The 18,638-nt window shown below is 40.0% G+C and overlaps 1 protein-coding gene across 4 annotated transcripts in view; it reads left to right on the top strand.

The window, feature by feature from the left end:
* Nucleotides 1-18,638, top strand: part of ACAP3 (ArfGAP with coiled-coil, ankyrin repeat and PH domains 3) — a 137,287-nt gene that overhangs the window by 85,168 nt on the left and 33,481 nt on the right. For all 4 annotated transcript variants that reach the window (XM_077250124.1, XM_077250122.1, XM_077250123.1 and 1 more), the window contains exons 6-10: nucleotides 825-1,008; nucleotides 1,219-1,263; nucleotides 4,253-4,348; nucleotides 5,010-5,084; nucleotides 7,147-7,158. In XM_077250124.1, the coding sequence (XP_077106239.1) occupies nucleotides 825-1,008; nucleotides 1,219-1,263; nucleotides 4,253-4,348; nucleotides 5,010-5,084; nucleotides 7,147-7,158 (412 nt within the window). The remainder of the gene's footprint in view (nucleotides 1-824; nucleotides 1,009-1,218; nucleotides 1,264-4,252; nucleotides 4,349-5,009; nucleotides 5,085-7,146; nucleotides 7,159-18,638) is intronic.

The following is an 18,638-nucleotide window of genomic DNA, read 5'->3' as shown; positions in this document are numbered from 1 at the left end:
CCGCCCCCCCACCCCATTACCACACATAATCCCGCCCCCCCACCCCATTACCACACATAATCCCGCCCCCCCACCCCATTACCACACATAATCCCGCCCCCCCACCCCATTACCACACATAATCCCGCCCCCCCACCCCATTACCACACATAATCCCGCCCCCCCACCCCATTACCACACATAATCCCGCCCCCCCACCCCATTACCACACATAATCCCGCCCCCCCACCCCATTACCACACATAATACCGACCCCCCCCACATTACCACACATAATCCCGCCCACCACATTAATTACTACACATAATCCCGCCCCCACCACATCACCACACATAATCCCGCCCCCCACCACATCACCACACATAATCCCGCCCCCCACCACATCACCACACTATTGTTATTAACTTCATTTTAAGTTAATTTACCACCTGCGTAAGCGCTATTGAATGCTGTCGTTATTTACTTTAGTTTAATCACTAGCAGCGTTAATTAGATAGCAGTGAGCGTGCTGAGCGTTAGCTGGCTGGAAACAGCTAGTTTTATAGTAAAGGTCATTTGCAATGTGTTTTGTGGCCATAAAGCAACTGAAGAGCTCAGAAAAATATCCAGATAAAGGAGATACAAACTCTTGTCAAAACCAACTGACATATTTCCAGTTGACTCCTTCTGCATCCAGCAATGTGCATTGACAATGCATAGGCCGGCTCGGCCCAATGTTGGTGTTTTGGGAAGGTGGCTCTGGGTCACTAACTAATGTGTATGCGGGAGCACTTAGTTGAAAGGTGTTTTTTGTGTTTTAATATTGATTATTATGTTAATTTCAGAGATGTGAGGAAATTCAAGGAATCGAAGAAGCAGTTTGACAAAGTGAGAGAAGACTTGGACATTGCACTAGTGAAAAATGCTCAGGCCCCCCGCCATAAACCCCATGAGGTAGAAGAAGCTACGGGTACCCTGACTATTACACGGAAATGCTTCCGGCACTTGGCCCTGGACTATGTATTACAAGTGAGTTTCCTGCAATTATTCCCATCATTATATGACGTTCTACCCACGGCCTTACAGATTGTAGCCCATCCGACCCCCCAGGAGATCGGCCTTGTCAGAGGTGTGGGGGGCGTAAGGAATCGAGCGTGCATGCTCAGCGCCAGAGGAGAGGACGGTCGTCTAAAAAAGCGCACATCTAGTATTTATTAATTATTTTATTTTTTTTTATAGATAAATGTCTTACAAGCCAAAAAGAAGTTTGAAATCCTGGATGCTGTAAGTATTCTCAATCACCAAATCATACTCTTTAATAATCAAAGGTTCAGGCCAACTAATATGTGGATGTGAATGGCCACTTGGAGAACCTATGGTCTGATGCGTCCTCATGGGGGAGACACTTGGAAGCTCAATGATCAATAACTGGACTTTTAACAGCTTTGTGATGAAACAACGGCACTATAAGTAGGGGTAGGTCATAAAGGGTTAAATGAGTTTCTGCTACAAGCTCTTTACAGCTACCTAAAACCAATCCAAGGGTCTCTGTAGTGTGTCGGGCATTCACCTTAAAAGGACATTTGGGAGGAGCATTTATTGGAGAGTTTTGCCTTTTCAGCTCCTCTCAGCCAATCAGATCTACTGATAAGTCTCTCGGCATTGGTGATTGGCTGAGGGCAGCTGGCTGCTTACAATACTCTCCCCAAATGTCCTTTTTAGCTGGATGCCAGCCCTATAGTATGAACTCCTAAACCGTACAAAGTCAACCCCTTATTTTACCCCTTTTGCTTTTATGTGCCCTACGTGTTCAAAATGCAGGTTTACCTTCGAGCATCTTTACATCTCCTCATTAGATCACCCTAGCAGTAGTCAGTGCAGCACAGAGGCTATAGAAAGCAAATACTGCAATTGTCCACATATAGTTTTTTTTATTTCTACGTCTGAAAATATTCCCTCTATTGGAAGATATTTGTCAGTATCCTCCCGGTTTCCCGGGTGTGCATCGGAAGCCCCTCCTTGGTTCCCGCCGGCCATTTCTTTTTCTATCCCCTTAGTCTGTATTGACCCTTCCTTGGTTCCCGCCGGCCATTTCTTTTTCTATCCCCTTAGTCTGTATTGACCCTTCCTTGGTTCCCGCCAGCCATTTCTTTTTCTATCCCCTTAGTCTGTATTGACCCTTCCTTGGTTCCCGCCGGCCATTTCTTTTTCTATCCCCTTAGTCTGTATTGACCCTTCCTTGGTTCCCGCTGGCCATTTCTTTTTCTATCCCCCTAGTCTGTATTGACCCTTCCTTGGTTCCCACCAGCCATTTCTTTTTCTATCCCCTTAGTCTGTATTGACCCTTCCTTGGTTCCCGCCGGCCATTTCTTTTTCTATCCCCTTAGTCTGTATTGACCCTTCCTTGGTTCCCGCCAGCCATTTCTTTTTCTATCCCCTTAGTCTGTATTGACCCCTCCTTGGTTCCCGCCGGCCATTTCTTTTTCTATCCCCTTAGTCTGTATTGACCCCTCCTTGGTTCCCGCCGGCCATTTCTTTTTCTATCCCCCTAGTCTGTATTGAGCCTTCCTTGGTTCCCACCAGCCATTTCTTTTTCCATCCCCCTAGTCTGTATTGACCCTTCCTTGGTTCCCGCCGGCCATTTCTTTTTCTATGCCTGTAGTCTGTATTGACCCCTCCTTGGTTCCCGCCGGCCATTTCTTTCTCTATCCCCTTAGTCTGTATTGACCCCTCCTTGGTTCCTGCCGGCCATTTCTTTCTCTATCCCCTTAGTCTGTATTGACCCCTCCTTGGTTCCCGCCGGCCATTTCTTTCTCTATCCCCTTAGTCTGTATTGACCCCTCCTTGGTTCCCGCCGGCCATTTCTTTCTCTATCCCCTTAGTCTGTATTGACCCCTCCTTGGTTCCCGCCGGCCATTTCTTTCTCTATCCCCTTAGTCTGTATTGACCCCTCCTTGGTTCCCGCCGGCCATTTCTTTTTCTATCCCCTTAGTCTGTATTGACCCCTCCTTGGTTCCCGCTGGCCTTTTTTTTCTATCCCCTTAGTCTGTATTGACCCCTCCTTGGTTCCCGCCGGCCATTTCTTTTTCTATCCCCTTAGTCTCTATTGACCCCTCCTTGGTTCCCGCCGGCCATTTCTTTCTCTATCCCCTTAGTCTGTATTGACCCCTCCTTGGTTCCTGCCGGCCATTTCTTTTTCTATCCCCTTAGTCTGTATTGACCCCTCCTTGGTTCCGCCGGCCATTTCTTTCTCTATCCCCTTAGTCTGTATTGACCCCTCCTTGGTTCCTGCCGGCCATTTCTTTTTCTATCCCCTTAGTCTGTATTGACCCCTCCTTGGTTCCCGCCGGCCATTTCTTTTTCTATCCCTGTAGTCTGTATTGACCCCTCCTTGGTTCCCGACGGCCATTTTTTTTTCTATACCCTTAGTCTGTATTTCTGGCTCACCATACATATCCTTGTACAGTCTCGTCGGCCTTATTGTCTTATTTCCTCTAGGTAAAACGTCTTCTCTAATTCCGAATTTTCCATGATTCGTCTCTTCCGCTCTTGATTTATTCATCTACTATTGATTTGTATAACAATTAATGCTTTCATGATGCATAAATCTGGGTAATAATGAGCTTTAGGCATTTCCAGAGTCTGGTGTGACAGAACAATAACATGGATCAATATCCAGTTTGGCTATAAAGCTGTAATTGGACCATATGTGACTATTCTGTGTATTGGCAGCGTAAATGGACCTTTTAATCACTTTACTGGGACTCGTTAAAGGAAACCTGTCACCAAGACGGATTAGGGCATCTATGCGATGCCCTAGGAAAGCAACTAGTTACTGCACAGTGGTGCCCGTAAGTGGCCCCCAAAGTGCCAATTAGTAAGGCAAGAAGAAATATGCCCTGCTCTATGTATCAGTGCTGGGATCTATGTCACGTCACCTATTTCAGCGCACTAAAAAGCGGAGTTCACAAACTTAACTTAAGGGTCATTTTAATTTTGTTCGAGTGCGCCATCTAGCTCAGAATTATTATTTGACTTAACATTTGCCTGCAGTGTCCACTAGGGGGAGCTCACATATAGGGTATTACAGTTGAAGGAAGTTATTGATAAGATAGGCCACGGTTTAACCACCTGGACCCCCATCAATGACCAAAACGGGGCCCGTCAGAGAACTATGCAGAGACTGTGAACATTGTTGATTCCTTTGGACAGTAATTACCAGATAAAGTGAAGACACCTTTATATGTATATATATTTTTTATTCTATCCACAGATGTTGTCGTTCATGCATGCCCAATACACCTTCTTCCAGCAAGGATATAGTTTACTAAATGAGCTGAATCCGTACATGAAGAAGCTGGCTTCAGAGGTGCGTGTGCCCCACTGGGAAACGGTGGGATCATATCTTGCCGCATGTAATGAGCCTTATCCTGTTACAGATTTTCCAGCATGTTTAGGAAAAATCTGTTGCTGAACATGAAGCTGCCCACGGTCTGATATTCAGGGCATAAACAGCGCCTCTCTTGGTCACGACTTGTGTTTTGGTTTTGCAGCTGGTTTCAAGCATCCTATTTTCTGAAAATCTTTGTGGTTTTTCATTGAGTTTTTACAATCATTTTTTTTACCATTTTTTTTGTTCCTGCAATCAAATATTAAAGATCTAACTAGAATTATAAATGCACTACATACAAAGCTTCATGTTTTATGGTGTTTTTGCATTGTTTTCTTTTCTCCAAAACACAATTAAAACTAAATAAATAAAATTCTGAGCATGGCATTTTTTTCCATATACTTCCATATTCCATAATTTTAAGCTAAAACCAATTTGATTGAATAAACGTACTGGTCTCGGAAGGTTAAACAAAATGCCATGGAGAGGTCTTAAAAACACTTGACCCAAAAAAAAAAATTGTGCATGTATGTATATGTGTGTGTGTGTATATATATATATATATATATATATATATATATATATATATATATATATATATATATATATATATATGCACTGACACCATTTTACTCCATAGTTGGACCAATTAGTGATTGACTCGGCTGTAGAGAAGAGGGAGATGGAGCACAGGCATGCCACGATACAACAAAGGGTAAGTGCTCGGAGCTCAAAACCATGAAATATTTCACAGCCTTCTCCTATTGATTTACTGATGAGCTAGTTTAGGCCTCTGTGAACCAATAATCATTGGGATGGAGCCAATCGATATCACTCAATAAGTCTTTGTAGCTCGGTGTAAAGAGTAAAATTCATAGGTATAACTCAAAACTCATGGGCCCCCAATGCAATATCTATGTGTGGCCCCCACACATCTACCATGTGCCATTGATAAAACCGGTGTCCTGTGTGGACTAGGGGCCCCCTTTGGCATCATGGCCCGGGTTCATCTGTACTCCTTATAGCAGCGCTCCGGGTAAAATAAAACTTGATACCATACATATGTGTATTAGTGGGGAGAGGGGAGTAAGCCACTGTCAGACACAAGAATGGAGGGTTGAAAGTAAATATTCCCCTCTTTCCACTGACCTCATGTTTTGCTGGAGAGTCAGATACTTGATTGATCCTTGCTACATGGGCGGGTGGGAATTAGTTTTTTTTTTTTTTTTAAATGTATGAAGAGTCCTGTTACTTTCAGAGTAGACCTTTTGGGCCATTATTGGACCATTGTGATCATTGTGTCTCTTCTTTCCTATCTCTCCTCATCTCTTATTGTGATCATTGTCTCCTTATCTTGTGTGTATTTCTGATTGCGCTGGAGCCCAGGAGATAATGGTGTTTCTGATGCCATTATACCCTGGGAATGCGTACAGACATCTGTGAGGACAATAGATCCTGACCGCTTAGTAACAATCAGCCAAGATTAGACGTAGATTCCTTGTAGTTTCCTCTGGATGGGGTGCCTTGTTTCGGACAGGGTTCACATGTTCCCTCTCTGGTAAGTTTATTAACACAGACGTTAAAAAGAAAGTCTTGTAATGAGGGTATGCTAAATGGTTACCGGATAGGCGATTATTGCATGATCCGCAGAGGTCTGACCACTGGGAACCCTACTGATCATGAAAACAGGGGCCCATGTCCTCTGTGTGAATGCCACATGGTACACAAGCATGACCATGAGCGAGTGGTCGCACATGAACGTCGCTGCTTCCCTAGATCCACAAAAGTGAATAGGGCTCTGGTCGCACACGTGCAATGAAGACACCGAACTCCTGCTGTGGAGATCTGTGGGGGTCCCAGTGTTAGGACCTCCATTAATCATACAAATGTTGCTTTTGGGATAACTCCTATAATTATTCCAGTCTCCAAGATCCTATCCCAATATGTAGTAGTTAGAAGAATAATAATATTAGCAGATACCTTCAATTAGAAATGTAGTATAGTTCTTCTGATTCACTATGTCTCTTCCCTCATGTGCAGGGTATTGCAGTAGCTTAGGTATCCATGGTTACGACCACTAACAATTCACTAACTCTCACTATATCAGTGGTAATCACCATGGATACCTAAGCTACTGCAATACGCTGACCATGGGGTAAGCAATATAGCAAATATGAAGAACTGTACAACATTTCTAATTGGAGGTATTTGCTAATATTATTATTACACCTAACCTACCTATTGGGATCGGATCTTGGAGATGGGAATAACCCTTTTAGTACTTTTCTATAATACAGAAAAAGGGCCTAATTATTTCCCAATCATTTTATTTTGCAAGCAGATAAGTAATTGCTAGAGGAGCCTGACCACAGAGAAATAGAATTATACAGCCATTGTGATATAGATTATCAACGTAAATACACCAGTGCCGTCAGGTCTAAAGGGTTTGTTTAATTAGTAATATATTATAGATTATATTGTGAAATCTGTTGACAGATCTGATTATGAGGCCTATATCAATAGTAGAACATGGTCCATGTACAACGGTAATGTTTGTGGGGGGAAGGCTAACCCATCAATATCCAAATACTTTGAAGTTGCCCTTTTTGCAGTTCCCCAATGTTTTATGTATATTAATCTAACTTCATAAGTAGTGAATCTGATATGACGTTATATTGTAATGTTATTAGAAGATTGCGCATAACAGATTTTTTTTTTTTCCTCCCTGTTCTTGTTCATTTTTTCTTTTTTCCATATGAATGAAATGTGACGTGCAGACCCTATTACAGGTGAGTTGTAGACTTTATGCTTTGATAAGGGTTGCATTTCTATTGTATGTGAATACACCATAAATTAACACTCTTCAGCATTTCATTTCAATGACCTTTGTGTAATACTACACTTCTCCTGTAGTGGCCGCTATAGGAAAATGTGTGATTACTGAACCTTCCCAATCAACAGATCGCCAAGACAAATTCAACCTACAAGGTGGTTGATATGATGAAGAGAACCCTTTATTTTAGACCTCTCCTTTTTGATCAGGGAATCCTATTCCCTGAATTGTGACATCCAATCAAATAACTGCATTCAAAAGATTTTTTTACATTTTTTTTTCTATTACGTTCACAAATTTTGTGAATGACTGTACATATGCACCCTAAGGAGGATACTGTGTAGACCCATGGAGGAATGGGGTTAACCATTTTCCATAGATTTATGAGCTCATACAAGGATCAAGCTGTTTCAGGGTGATGTTCCCCTAACGCACATTATAATGTCCAGGTTGGGGCAGAAGGTCACATGTGGATCTGTCCCGGGGTCCAGATAAATTCATGTGTTTCTATATATTTAAACAAGTCCTGGGAAAATATTGTATATTAATACAATTCTCTCTCAGAATTTGCAGTCCGTTTCACTTCCACAGACCGTAATGACATTTTGGCTGATTGAATGGAAAATCGAGAGAAAGATGAGACACATCCAGTTTGTGCGGTTATGTAACTTCATTATTATTACTATTAATACATTGGAATCCAGACAGGCATGTTTGCCTACAATTTTCATTTTTCTTCTTCTTTTTTTTTTTTTTTTTTTTTTTTTTCAATGTCTGCAAGCATCCTAATCAACCATTAGTGTCCCCCCATAAACAACTATTGAATAATAGTGTTTTCATAACAGGAAAGTATCATCAGAAAGATGCCTATTATTTAAATAGGGTTTTTATATACATTAAATAATACATTTATTATTAAATTAAATTGTTATTAAACGATCTATTTATTAAATAAGGTTTATATATATATATATATATATATATATATATATATATATATATATATATATATATATATATATATATATATATACATACACTCACTGGCCACTTTATTAGGTACACCTGTCCAACTTCTTGTTAACACTTAATTTCTAATCAGCCAATCACATGGCGGCAACTCAGTGCATTTAGGCATGTAGACATGGTCAAGACAATCTCCTGCGGTTCAAACCGAGCATCAGTATGGGGAAGAAAGGTGATTTGAGTGCCTTTGAACGTGGCATGGTTGTTGGTGCCAGAAGGGCTGGTCTGAGTATTTCAGAAACTGCTGATCTACTGGGATTTTCACGCACAACCATCTCTAGGGTTTACAGAGAATGGTCCGAAAAAGAAAAAAAATCCAGTGAGCGGCAGTTCTGTGGGCGGAAATGCCTTGTTGATGCCAGAGGTCAGAGGAGAATGGGCAGACTGGTTCGAGCTGATAGAAAGGCAACAGTGACTCAAATCGCCACCCGTTACAACCAAGGTAGGCCTAAGAGCATCTCTGAACGCACAGTGCGTCGAACTTTGAGGCAGATGGGCTACAGCAGCAGAAGACCACACCGGGTACCACTCCTTTCAGCTAAGAACAGGAAACTGAGGCTACAATTTGCACAAGCTCATCGAAATTGGACAGTAGAAGATTGGAAAAACGTTGCTTGGTCTGATGAGTCTCGATTTCTGCTGCGACATTCGGATGGTAGGGTCAGAATTTGGCGTAAACAACATGAAAGCATGGATCCATCCTGCCTTGTATGGAGCATCTTTGGGATGTGCAGCCGACAAATCTGCGGCAACTGTGTGATGCCATCATGTCAATATGGACCGAAATCTCTGAGGAATGCTTCCAGCACCTTGTTGAATCTATGCCACGAAGAATTGAGGCAGTTCTGAAGGCAAAAGGGGTCCAACCCGTTACTAGCATGGTGTACCTAATAAAGTGGCCGGTGAGTGTGTATATATATATATATATTTATTTATTTTTTTTTTTTTCAATAAAGGGATTTCTAACCATAATCCCCAAACACATTAGATCATCAGTACATTAAGAAGAGTACAGAATGAGAAGTCTGTACAAGCCGCCATATTGACACAGTGGTTTCAAGACCAGCAAGCACGGCCAGTCGTAACATAATGCTTGGCTTTTCTTTCCTGTTCTTTGTGCCTATAGTCCTCACCTTTAGCAATTTAAACATGAAAAGACATAAAACAGATAATGTCCCTTTCCTTCTAGCTGGTCTCACCCACAAGTGCTTGTTACATTGTAGCACAGGAATGAGAAGCGACATTTGGTGGTCAGGGCTGTCTGTCCTCTATGACTTTGTGAACTTCTAGTATCCCTCAGAACAGATCTTTAGTCAATAAAAGGTCAGGGATCAATGTGGACATGTCATTTACCAAAAGAAAGTCTCATTACCAAAAGCAGTGCCACAATGCAAGTCATAGATTTATAGATTTCCTTTCAATTATCCGGTGTCTCATTGAATGGAGAAAAATGATCACTGGCGCCTACAGCGACACGTGGATGAAATAACTGTTTAGTAATTTAGGTTTTCAAAAAAAAGTGACAAATGTTGTATATAAGTAGATTTAAAATAGTGATAAACAGGATTTGGGGGCATTTTAATCAGAAAACTACACAACAAGGGCTAATTCACAGTTTAAGATTTTAGTTTTGAAATATCCAGCATTTTGGCATCGGTTTTGCATGCGTTTTAAGTCAATATATATATATGTAAGATTCATGTGAATAGTTTATTTTTTTTAAAGGTGTTTTTGATTTGTTTTTTTGTTGTGTGTTCTAGATATTAAAAAAATATACTGAGAGTTTTAAAATTAGATCCGTTAAACGGATCAAAACCTGAAACTTTTGGTGGATCTTTTTTGGTTTTTTTTGTTGTTTTTTTTTTTTTCTCAATTGACTTCTATTAACAAATTTTGTTCATAAATGGTAAAATCATTCATTTGCGTGGAGTCATTGACTATAATAAAGGACAATGTGGATGTAAAACGGGCCCTGGGTATAACCCTTGCACATCTGTACTTACTAATACATGAAATGCATCAAGTCTGCTATATAGTAAAATTCCCTTAAATCTATCTATCTATCTATCTATCTATCTATCTATCTATCTATCTATCTATCTATCTATCTATCTATCTATCTATTTATCTTGGATTTGTAAACATACTTTAGATTGTGGATTAATCGATACCCAAAGGATTGTAAATTCAGTAAAACTTTAAACCGGAAAGGAAAAACTCCACCACTACCTATGATATATTTGGCCACCACTTAGCGAGTTATTAATCTGCTACACTTGCCACATGCACTTTTCTAGAAACTGTTGGGACATTTAATATGTCCGTCAACAAATATGACGTTAGCTGGAATAAGGGACGGCCTGGATGTTTTTCTTGGAAAGTATAATATTACAGATTATGGGTACTAGATTCTGTGCTGGCACATTGATCCAGAGAACTAGTCTGAAGCCTCATGTGGAGTCTGGAAATTATTTTTCCGCTGATCCCGTTAGTCTAATGAGGTTTTTGCCTTCCTCTGTGTCAATATGTTAAGGGATAAATTGTACACGATGGACCTATAAGATGTGAGCCCCATGCTAAACCTTGCCTGCTTTTACAAAAGTTGCCCAGATAGGCAAAAAAATGGGAAAAATACACAAATATGCGTGCAACTTCTTAATAGAATATCCCCCTTAAATTTGGAATGTATCCGCCTTTTTGTGAATTTTGTGCATTTTGCTTATTAAATCTTCCCAATGTGTGATCCAGTGCTTTTCGATGGACTGCAGCTGCACAAAAACGCATGGCTGCCGTCATCCTCTAGGCTCCGGCTGGATACCAGCGGTGGCTTGGCGATGCATGATGTCCATTGTTACAACGTGGCGCCCTCCCCTCCGGAAAACGATTGGAGTAAAAGGTGTATTCGTGCGTCCGCAATCCGATACTATATCTATTCCCACTTGATGAAATATTAGTAGTGATGAAAAGGATAAAGCATGGCTGGTGTCAGAGAGGAGGGGAAGACAGATGGGCCTCGCTTATTGACATCCTCGGCGTGTGCTTCTTTAGCCTATCCGCATTGCTCCTTTCACATCAGAATAGATGTGGAGCCTTTGTGATTTGAGCGGGGTGTAAACAGGGAGTGGTGTCTTTAATGGGTTCCAAGGATGAAAAAAACCATGATCAGCATTACCTCTATGGCCTGGGGAGTAAGTCAATACACTTGCATTGTCCAAGGCTTTCATCCTTCCCTTTTCTTCTACTGCCCAACAAGTGACAGCTGTATGCTAATGCCCCCTCCTCCCTGCCGGAGCCAGTGGTCTCCATCCCTCCTCCATCTGCGGGCACAAGTACCTGGTCAGGCACCATGTCAGACCTATCTGCTTCCTAGCTGCATCATAAAAATAACCTCCAAGGCAAAAGATGGCTCCTTGGTATTCAGGACACGTAGCCATGAAGAAGTGACCGCTGCTGATGCATGGATTCCTAGCCTAGTCTGATTGTCAGCGAACACGTCCTCAGAAGCTGAAAAAAAATGAAGATATTCGGCCGGCTAGAGTATTTGCTGGTAAGTAATATGTACTGGTTACATTTTATAGGAACTGGAATTGCTGCATGAATACTGGTGGTACTTAATAGAAATTGGTGGCTCTAAGTCAGAATTGCTACCACGATATAGAAATTGGTGGCACTATATGAAAACTGGTATTACTATATGGAAATTGGTGGCTTTACATGGAAATCTGTATTACTACTATGTAGGAATTAGAGGCTCTATTTGGGAATGGTACTACTATATAGAAATTGGGGACTATGGGAACTGGTGCTAATATAGAAGGAATTGATTCTAAATGGGACCTGGTACTATTATCTAGAAATTGGTTACATTTATATGGGAACTGGTACAGCTATATAGAAACTGGTAACTCGTTAGTACCAGTTCCCTTATCAAGTAACTAATTTTTATATAGTAGTACCAATTCCTATATAGAATTAGTTTTTTTGTAAATGGGGACTTATACTACTAATATAAAGAAATCAGTGACTCTATGGGAATTAGTTATTGGAAATCAGAAACGGTATTAGAAATTGGTGACTATGAGAACAGATCCTTAAGAAATTGGTGACTGAGTAATGATCCTTATAGATATTGGTGACTATGAGAACTGATCCTTATAGAAGTTGTTGACTATGAGAACTGATCCTTATAGAAGTTGTTGACTATGAGAACTGATCCTTATAGAAATTGGTGACTGAGATCTGATCCTTATAGAAATTGGTGACTATGAGAACTGATCATTACAGAAATTGGTGACTATTGAGAACTGATCCTCATAGAAATTGGTGACTATTGAGAACTGATCCTTATAGAAGTTGGTGATTCTTTATGGGAATTCAAACTACGAAATTGAAATTGTTGACTATATGGGAGCAGGTACTACTAAATAGAAATTTGTTATTCTGTATGGGAGCTAGTACTAATATATAGGTATAGTTGACTATGTAGGATCTTGTATTTTGTATTAAAAGGAGTCATTCTAAATGAGAATTGGTATTTCATTATTGGAGTTTTGCATTTTATATTGACTTGGTACTACTGTATAGGGGATATACAAATATATATCAGTTTCCATTCCATAGAGACTCGATTTTAATAGATCGAGATAGTTGAGGATCGTATATGGAAACTGGTATTATTGTATAACAATTGGGATTCTTTTTTTTAAGAACATGACACTTTTGTATGGAAATTAAATTATGTATGTACGGTATGTATGGCTACTGGTACTACTATATAGGAATGTATCACTGCATATTGGATCTGGTAGTTCGGAGTAGGAACAGGCATTTTTGTATAGATGTGTAGTAAATTTTGGGTTGCTATTTACTTTTGAGGGGTTTTGTCACTATTCTTTGTGGACCTGTTGAACACTATTGTTTGTTGAATGTCATTTTTTCCTAATATTTGATACAATGTGTGAATTTGAGGGAAAATCAGGGCTCGCTGACACGAGTTCTGTGATTACATAGAACAGTAAGATGAATGTCGCTAGTTTAGATAAACCAATAAGGTAAACTAAGCTTAGGTAAGGTAAAACTAATATTAATGTTGCACAGATGATCGCTTTGGCTCAATAATTCATTCAATGTTTGGAAACTTTTTCTTTTCCCCTTTTATGTAGGTTTTTTTTCCCTCTATGCCCTGTTTGATTGCATAAATTAGCACATTTCCCAGGAGGGTACTCTGAAGGAAACTGTTGCTGTATTGTGTGGCCTCATGGGCATTGAACATGTTGCCAAAGAAACCATTGTGATGTCACAGATGGAAGACCAAAGTGAAGGCATGAGTGGTTAACCCCATAGTGATCATACAGATTTAACAAATACAGTTTGATACAAAGATGCATGTCGTAAATAGACATTTTTTTCATTGTTTTATCTGAGGAAAATAAAGGTCAATACAAAATTTACATCAAGCATATAAAGCAATTTCTTTAAATAATTATTATTTTTTTTGCTGGTATCCCGGCAACCATTGACTTTTCCTTAATTAATTGTGAGTGGTGGAAATGGTCAAGTACCGTAGTTTCCATTGTCCTTATTTTAGCACTCCAGTATAACAGCATTTGTTCACAGCTCAGTAGCACCAAAGCGTTTGGTGTAACCCTTTAATAGCCACCGAAGGTCATTATTGTACAATAGTTGTGTTTTTTTTTTTGTTTTGTTTTTTAATGTTGTGCACACTATACATAGGCCTGCATGGTGGCGTGAAGATCAGTGTCACATCTAATGATTGACAATGAGGATTGCGTTATAATGCATGACCTAAACCATGGCACGACTGTTGCAAAAAGAGAAATCAAAGCCTCTTGGACGTGTGGTTGCAAGTGTCACATGACTTTGTTCCCATAGACTTCAATGTAAGACTCGTGAAACTGTGACTTGTATCCAACGTGTCTGTGATTTTAGCGGTTTGCTTTTTTTTTTAACAGACAAAACGCAGATATATATCGTCATTTGGCTGCAAGTTGGACAAATTCATGGTTACCTGGTAGCCCTAGTCTTAAGTTTCTCATACACATTAGAAGAAAGTCGTCCATCTATTTTCAGGGAAAAGAAGCTGCCAGAGTTGATTGACAGCTGCATTTTTTCCTGACTGAATTGAAAAACTGCTGCATTTTTGAAAACTGCAGCATGTCACTTTTTTTTGCAGCGTTTTTTTCACCCATAGAGAGTAACGTGCAAGTGCAAAAATGCAGCAAAAAAACGCAGGTATCCACTTTTACTGCATTTTTGGTGCTAGTTTGGGGAACTAAACTTCATCAGGATGCACAAGTGGCAACAAAAATGCAGCAAAACCTGCTTTGTATAAGCAGCTTTTTTACTGCCAAGAGAGCAGGTTTCGCCTGCAGAAAAAAGCAATGTGTGAGCTTATCCTTCCGGAGGACGATGCACTGCCGAAAATGATTTCTATTTTTTTGGGCAAACCAAAAGTTCATTTCACACGACGAACGAGTGTTTTACTCGTCAGGCTGTTTACACTCCCCGATTAGTTTGACCATGAATTCCTCTTGTTAACGATAATTGTTCAGTGTAAATGCCGTCTTAGTCGTCTCATTAAATTAGATAACCCCTATGAGATCATATTTAGGTAATAGGAAGAGGGCAGAGTGGAGAGTATAAAAATATCTGTGGTTACAGAAGTACTGCTGGAGTCCTTGGTCTTATGTATTCCTGTTCACCTCAATAGGCTCCATGTAATGTTCATTATTGCAGGAAAATGATTGTTATGGGTCACAGAATCGGGCAGAACATCACTCATGGAAATTAATTGTCCATCTTTGTTTATCTTTGTTTTGTGTGACTTTTCCCTTTGTTCTCTGTGTTTTTATTTTTCCACCATTCTAAGCTGTACAGGAGCATAACGGATGTAATTATTGCTGAGATATATTGATTTTCTTAATTATCTGTCCGTAAATTAAAGTTTAGGGATAATGATTATATGTATCCTATTAGAAAAGTAATTTACAATCAATCCAAATCAGATTTTCTTTTTTTAACACGAAGTGTCAAAGTTAGCTAGATTTTGTGCAGTTGCTTTACTCTGTCGGGTCATGGTCATTACATTTCTTGAACACTTACTGTTGCATTACACTATGCCTTTTAATGCCACTGTGTGTGTGTGTCTGTGTGTGTGATATATATATATATATATATATATATATATATATATATATATATATATATATACACATACATACATATACATTTTTAATGTCAGGCGACTGCAGGTGTATAAATTGGTATAGGTATACAGTAAGCAAAAGGGTCAGTTCAGGCAAGCATGATTTCGGTCTAAAAACCAGACTGCGTGCATAGCAAATCAATGTAAGTAAACGGCACAATTTAGGAAGAAAGTTTATACATGGACAGAAGGTTGGTGTAGGGGAAAGAAAAAATGGCAGTGTGCACTAGTCAGTTCCGATTTGGAGATGATCATATTTAGTGGGTGCTTTTAAAAAGAAAAATTGAGACCATACAGTAGAATATACATAAAAAAAAATTCTGGTAATCCATTGCAAATATTGTTAATTTAAAATAAAGGTTGGCATACAGACATATAAAATGGATATACACAACACATGAGCCTTAGGTTTGCAATTTGGAGCACAATATGGATGAAAACTAAGTACTTTTTTTTTTAGGACGCAAATTAGCTACAGTGCCTTGTGAACGTATTCAACCCCTTGGAACTTTTCAACCTTTTCCCACATATCATGCTTCAAACATAAAGATACCAAATGTAAATTTTTGGTGAAGAATCAACAACAAGTGGAACACAATTGTGAAGTTGAACGAAATGTATTGGTTATTTTACATTTTTGTGGAAATTCAAAAACTGAAAAGTGGGGCGTGCAATATTTTTCGGCCCCTTTACTTTCAGTGCAGCAAACTCACTCCAGAAGTTCATTGTGGATCTCTGAATGAATCCAATGTTGTCCTAAATGCCTAATGATGATAAATAGAATCCACCTGTGTGTAATCAAGTCTCCGTATAAATGCACCTGCTCTGTGATGGTCTCAGAGCTCTGTGTGAAGCACAGAGAGCATCATGAAGACCAAGGAACACAACAGGCAGGTCCGTGATACTGTTGTGGAGAAGTTTAAAGCCGGATTTGGATACAAACTGATTTCCAAAACTTTAAACATCCCAAGGAGCACTGTGCAAGCGATCATATTGAAATGGAAGGAGTATCATACCACTGCAAATCTACCAAGACCCGGCCGTCCCTCTAAACTTTCATCTCAAACAAGGAGAAGACTGATCAGAGATGCAGCCAAGAGGCCCATGATCACTCTGGATGAACTGCAGAGATCTACAGATGAGGTGGGGCAGTCTGTTCATAGGACAACAATCAGTCGTACACTGCAAAATCTGGCCTTTATGGAAGAGTGGCAAGAAGAAAGCCATTTCTCATAGATATCCATAAAAGTGTTGTTTAAAGTTTGCAACAAGCCCCCTGGGAGACACACCAAACATGTGGAAGAAGGTGCTCTGGTCAGATGAAACCAAAATCAAACTTTTTAGCAACAATGCCAAACGATATGTTTGGCGTAAAGGCAACACCGCTCATCACCCTGAACACACCATCCCCACTGTCAAACATGGTGGTGGCAGCATCATGGTTTGGGCCTGCTTTTCTTCAGCAGAGACAGGGAAGATGGTTAAAATTGATAGGAAGATGGATGGAGCCAAATACAGGACCATTCTTGAAGAAAACCTGTTGGAGTCTGCAAAAGACCTGAGACTGGGACGGAGATTGTCTTCCAACAAGACAATGATCCCAAACATAAAGCAAAATCTACAATGGAATGGTTCACAAATAAACGTATCCAGGTGTTAGAATGGCCAAGTCAAAGTCCAGACATCAATCCAATCGAGAATCTGTGGAAAGAGCTGAAAACTGCTGTTCACAAACGATCTCCATCAAACCTCACTGAGCTCGAGCTGTTTGTCTAGGAAGAATGGGCAAGAATTTCAGTCTCTCGATGTACAAAACTGATAGAGACATACCCCAAGTGACTTGCAGCTGTAATCGCAGGAAAAGGTGGCGCAACAAAGTATTAAGTTAAAGGGGACGAATAATATTGCACGCCCCACTTTTCAGTTTTTGAATTTTCACAAAAATTTAAAACATCCAATACATTTATTTCAACTTCACAATTGTGTTCCACTTGTTGTTGATTCTTCACCAAAAATTTACATTTGGTATCTTTATGTTTGAAGCATGATATGTGGGAAAAGGTTGAAAAGTTCCACGCGGCAGAATACTTTCGCAAGGCACTGTATATTGTTATATACTTGTCTGAACTCTGCCTAAGGTTATAGTCACACAACTGTACTTTCTCTCATCCAAGAAAATCTGTCCGAATATGCTAATCAGTCTGATAAAACTCTATGATCTATGATTTTCTCAGATGAGGGAGATGATGGTGGGAGAGATTTTCTCCATCTTCTCCATTCTGAAGTCAGTCCATGAAAATCGGATGTCATCCAAGTGCAGTCCGTTTTTTTATTTTTTTTCTCACTGACTCATTGACTTCAGTGGCCTAGTGCGATCCAATAATCGTATGCAACTTGTGCATGCAGAGATTTTTGTTTTTTTCCCCTCTTGGACAGACTCTGTCCGAGGAAAAGATGGGACACGTGCATGACCCCTATAGAATAACATTGGTCCGGGTGCGATCCGATGATCGCGAAAATATGGTCATTTGCACCGCATGAGCCTTAAGTCTTAGAAATACATTCAGCCAGACTACTGCACATGGTGGCACTGAGTCTAACATTGGGGCCAGTACAGTCATTATGGACAGAAGTTGGAAGCTGAAGGAGGCTGGTAAATGTCACCTTTGTGACGTATTTGATCGTCTATAGTTGGGCCTTTTACATTTCCGCATTTGGTTCCATAATGATCATCCCTAATGATCTGACAGAAAGGTCACCAAGTAAAGGAATGAAAGACCTGAGGCAAATTCTACGTGGTACCAAAAATGGCGGCTTATTCAGAGGCATAATCTGCAATTTCAGGTAAAACTGGAGCAGTTGCCCTTAGCAACCTGTCAGACTCCAGCTGTCTTTTTTCAGTAGCTTTTTTAGGAATATTTAGTTGGTGTTTATTGGTAATATCTGGAAAGTGTAGTGCCACCTCAGTAGGATTTTTCCTAAATTTCTGTTCTTAAGATGACTTTTCTGTCATTCAGGAAAGCTGGATATTTGACAGCTCTTATAGTGGCCTTCTAAGAAAACCTCTTTTTCCTTAATTCGTCACTATAGTAAGTCTGCCTAATAAACTCCTGTCATAAGAACATTTATTCCTTTATTAATATGTGCATTAACCTGCGACTGAAACAACGGCCATATGTAGAGCA

The sequence above is a fragment of the Ranitomeya variabilis genome, chromosome 4 (genome assembly GCF_051348905.1).
Source record: "Ranitomeya variabilis isolate aRanVar5 chromosome 4, aRanVar5.hap1, whole genome shotgun sequence".
Lineage (NCBI taxonomy): Eukaryota > Metazoa > Chordata > Amphibia > Anura > Dendrobatidae > Ranitomeya > Ranitomeya variabilis.
The sequence above is the reverse complement of the archived record's forward strand: the minus strand, read 5'-3'. Positions and strand labels throughout refer to the sequence as shown.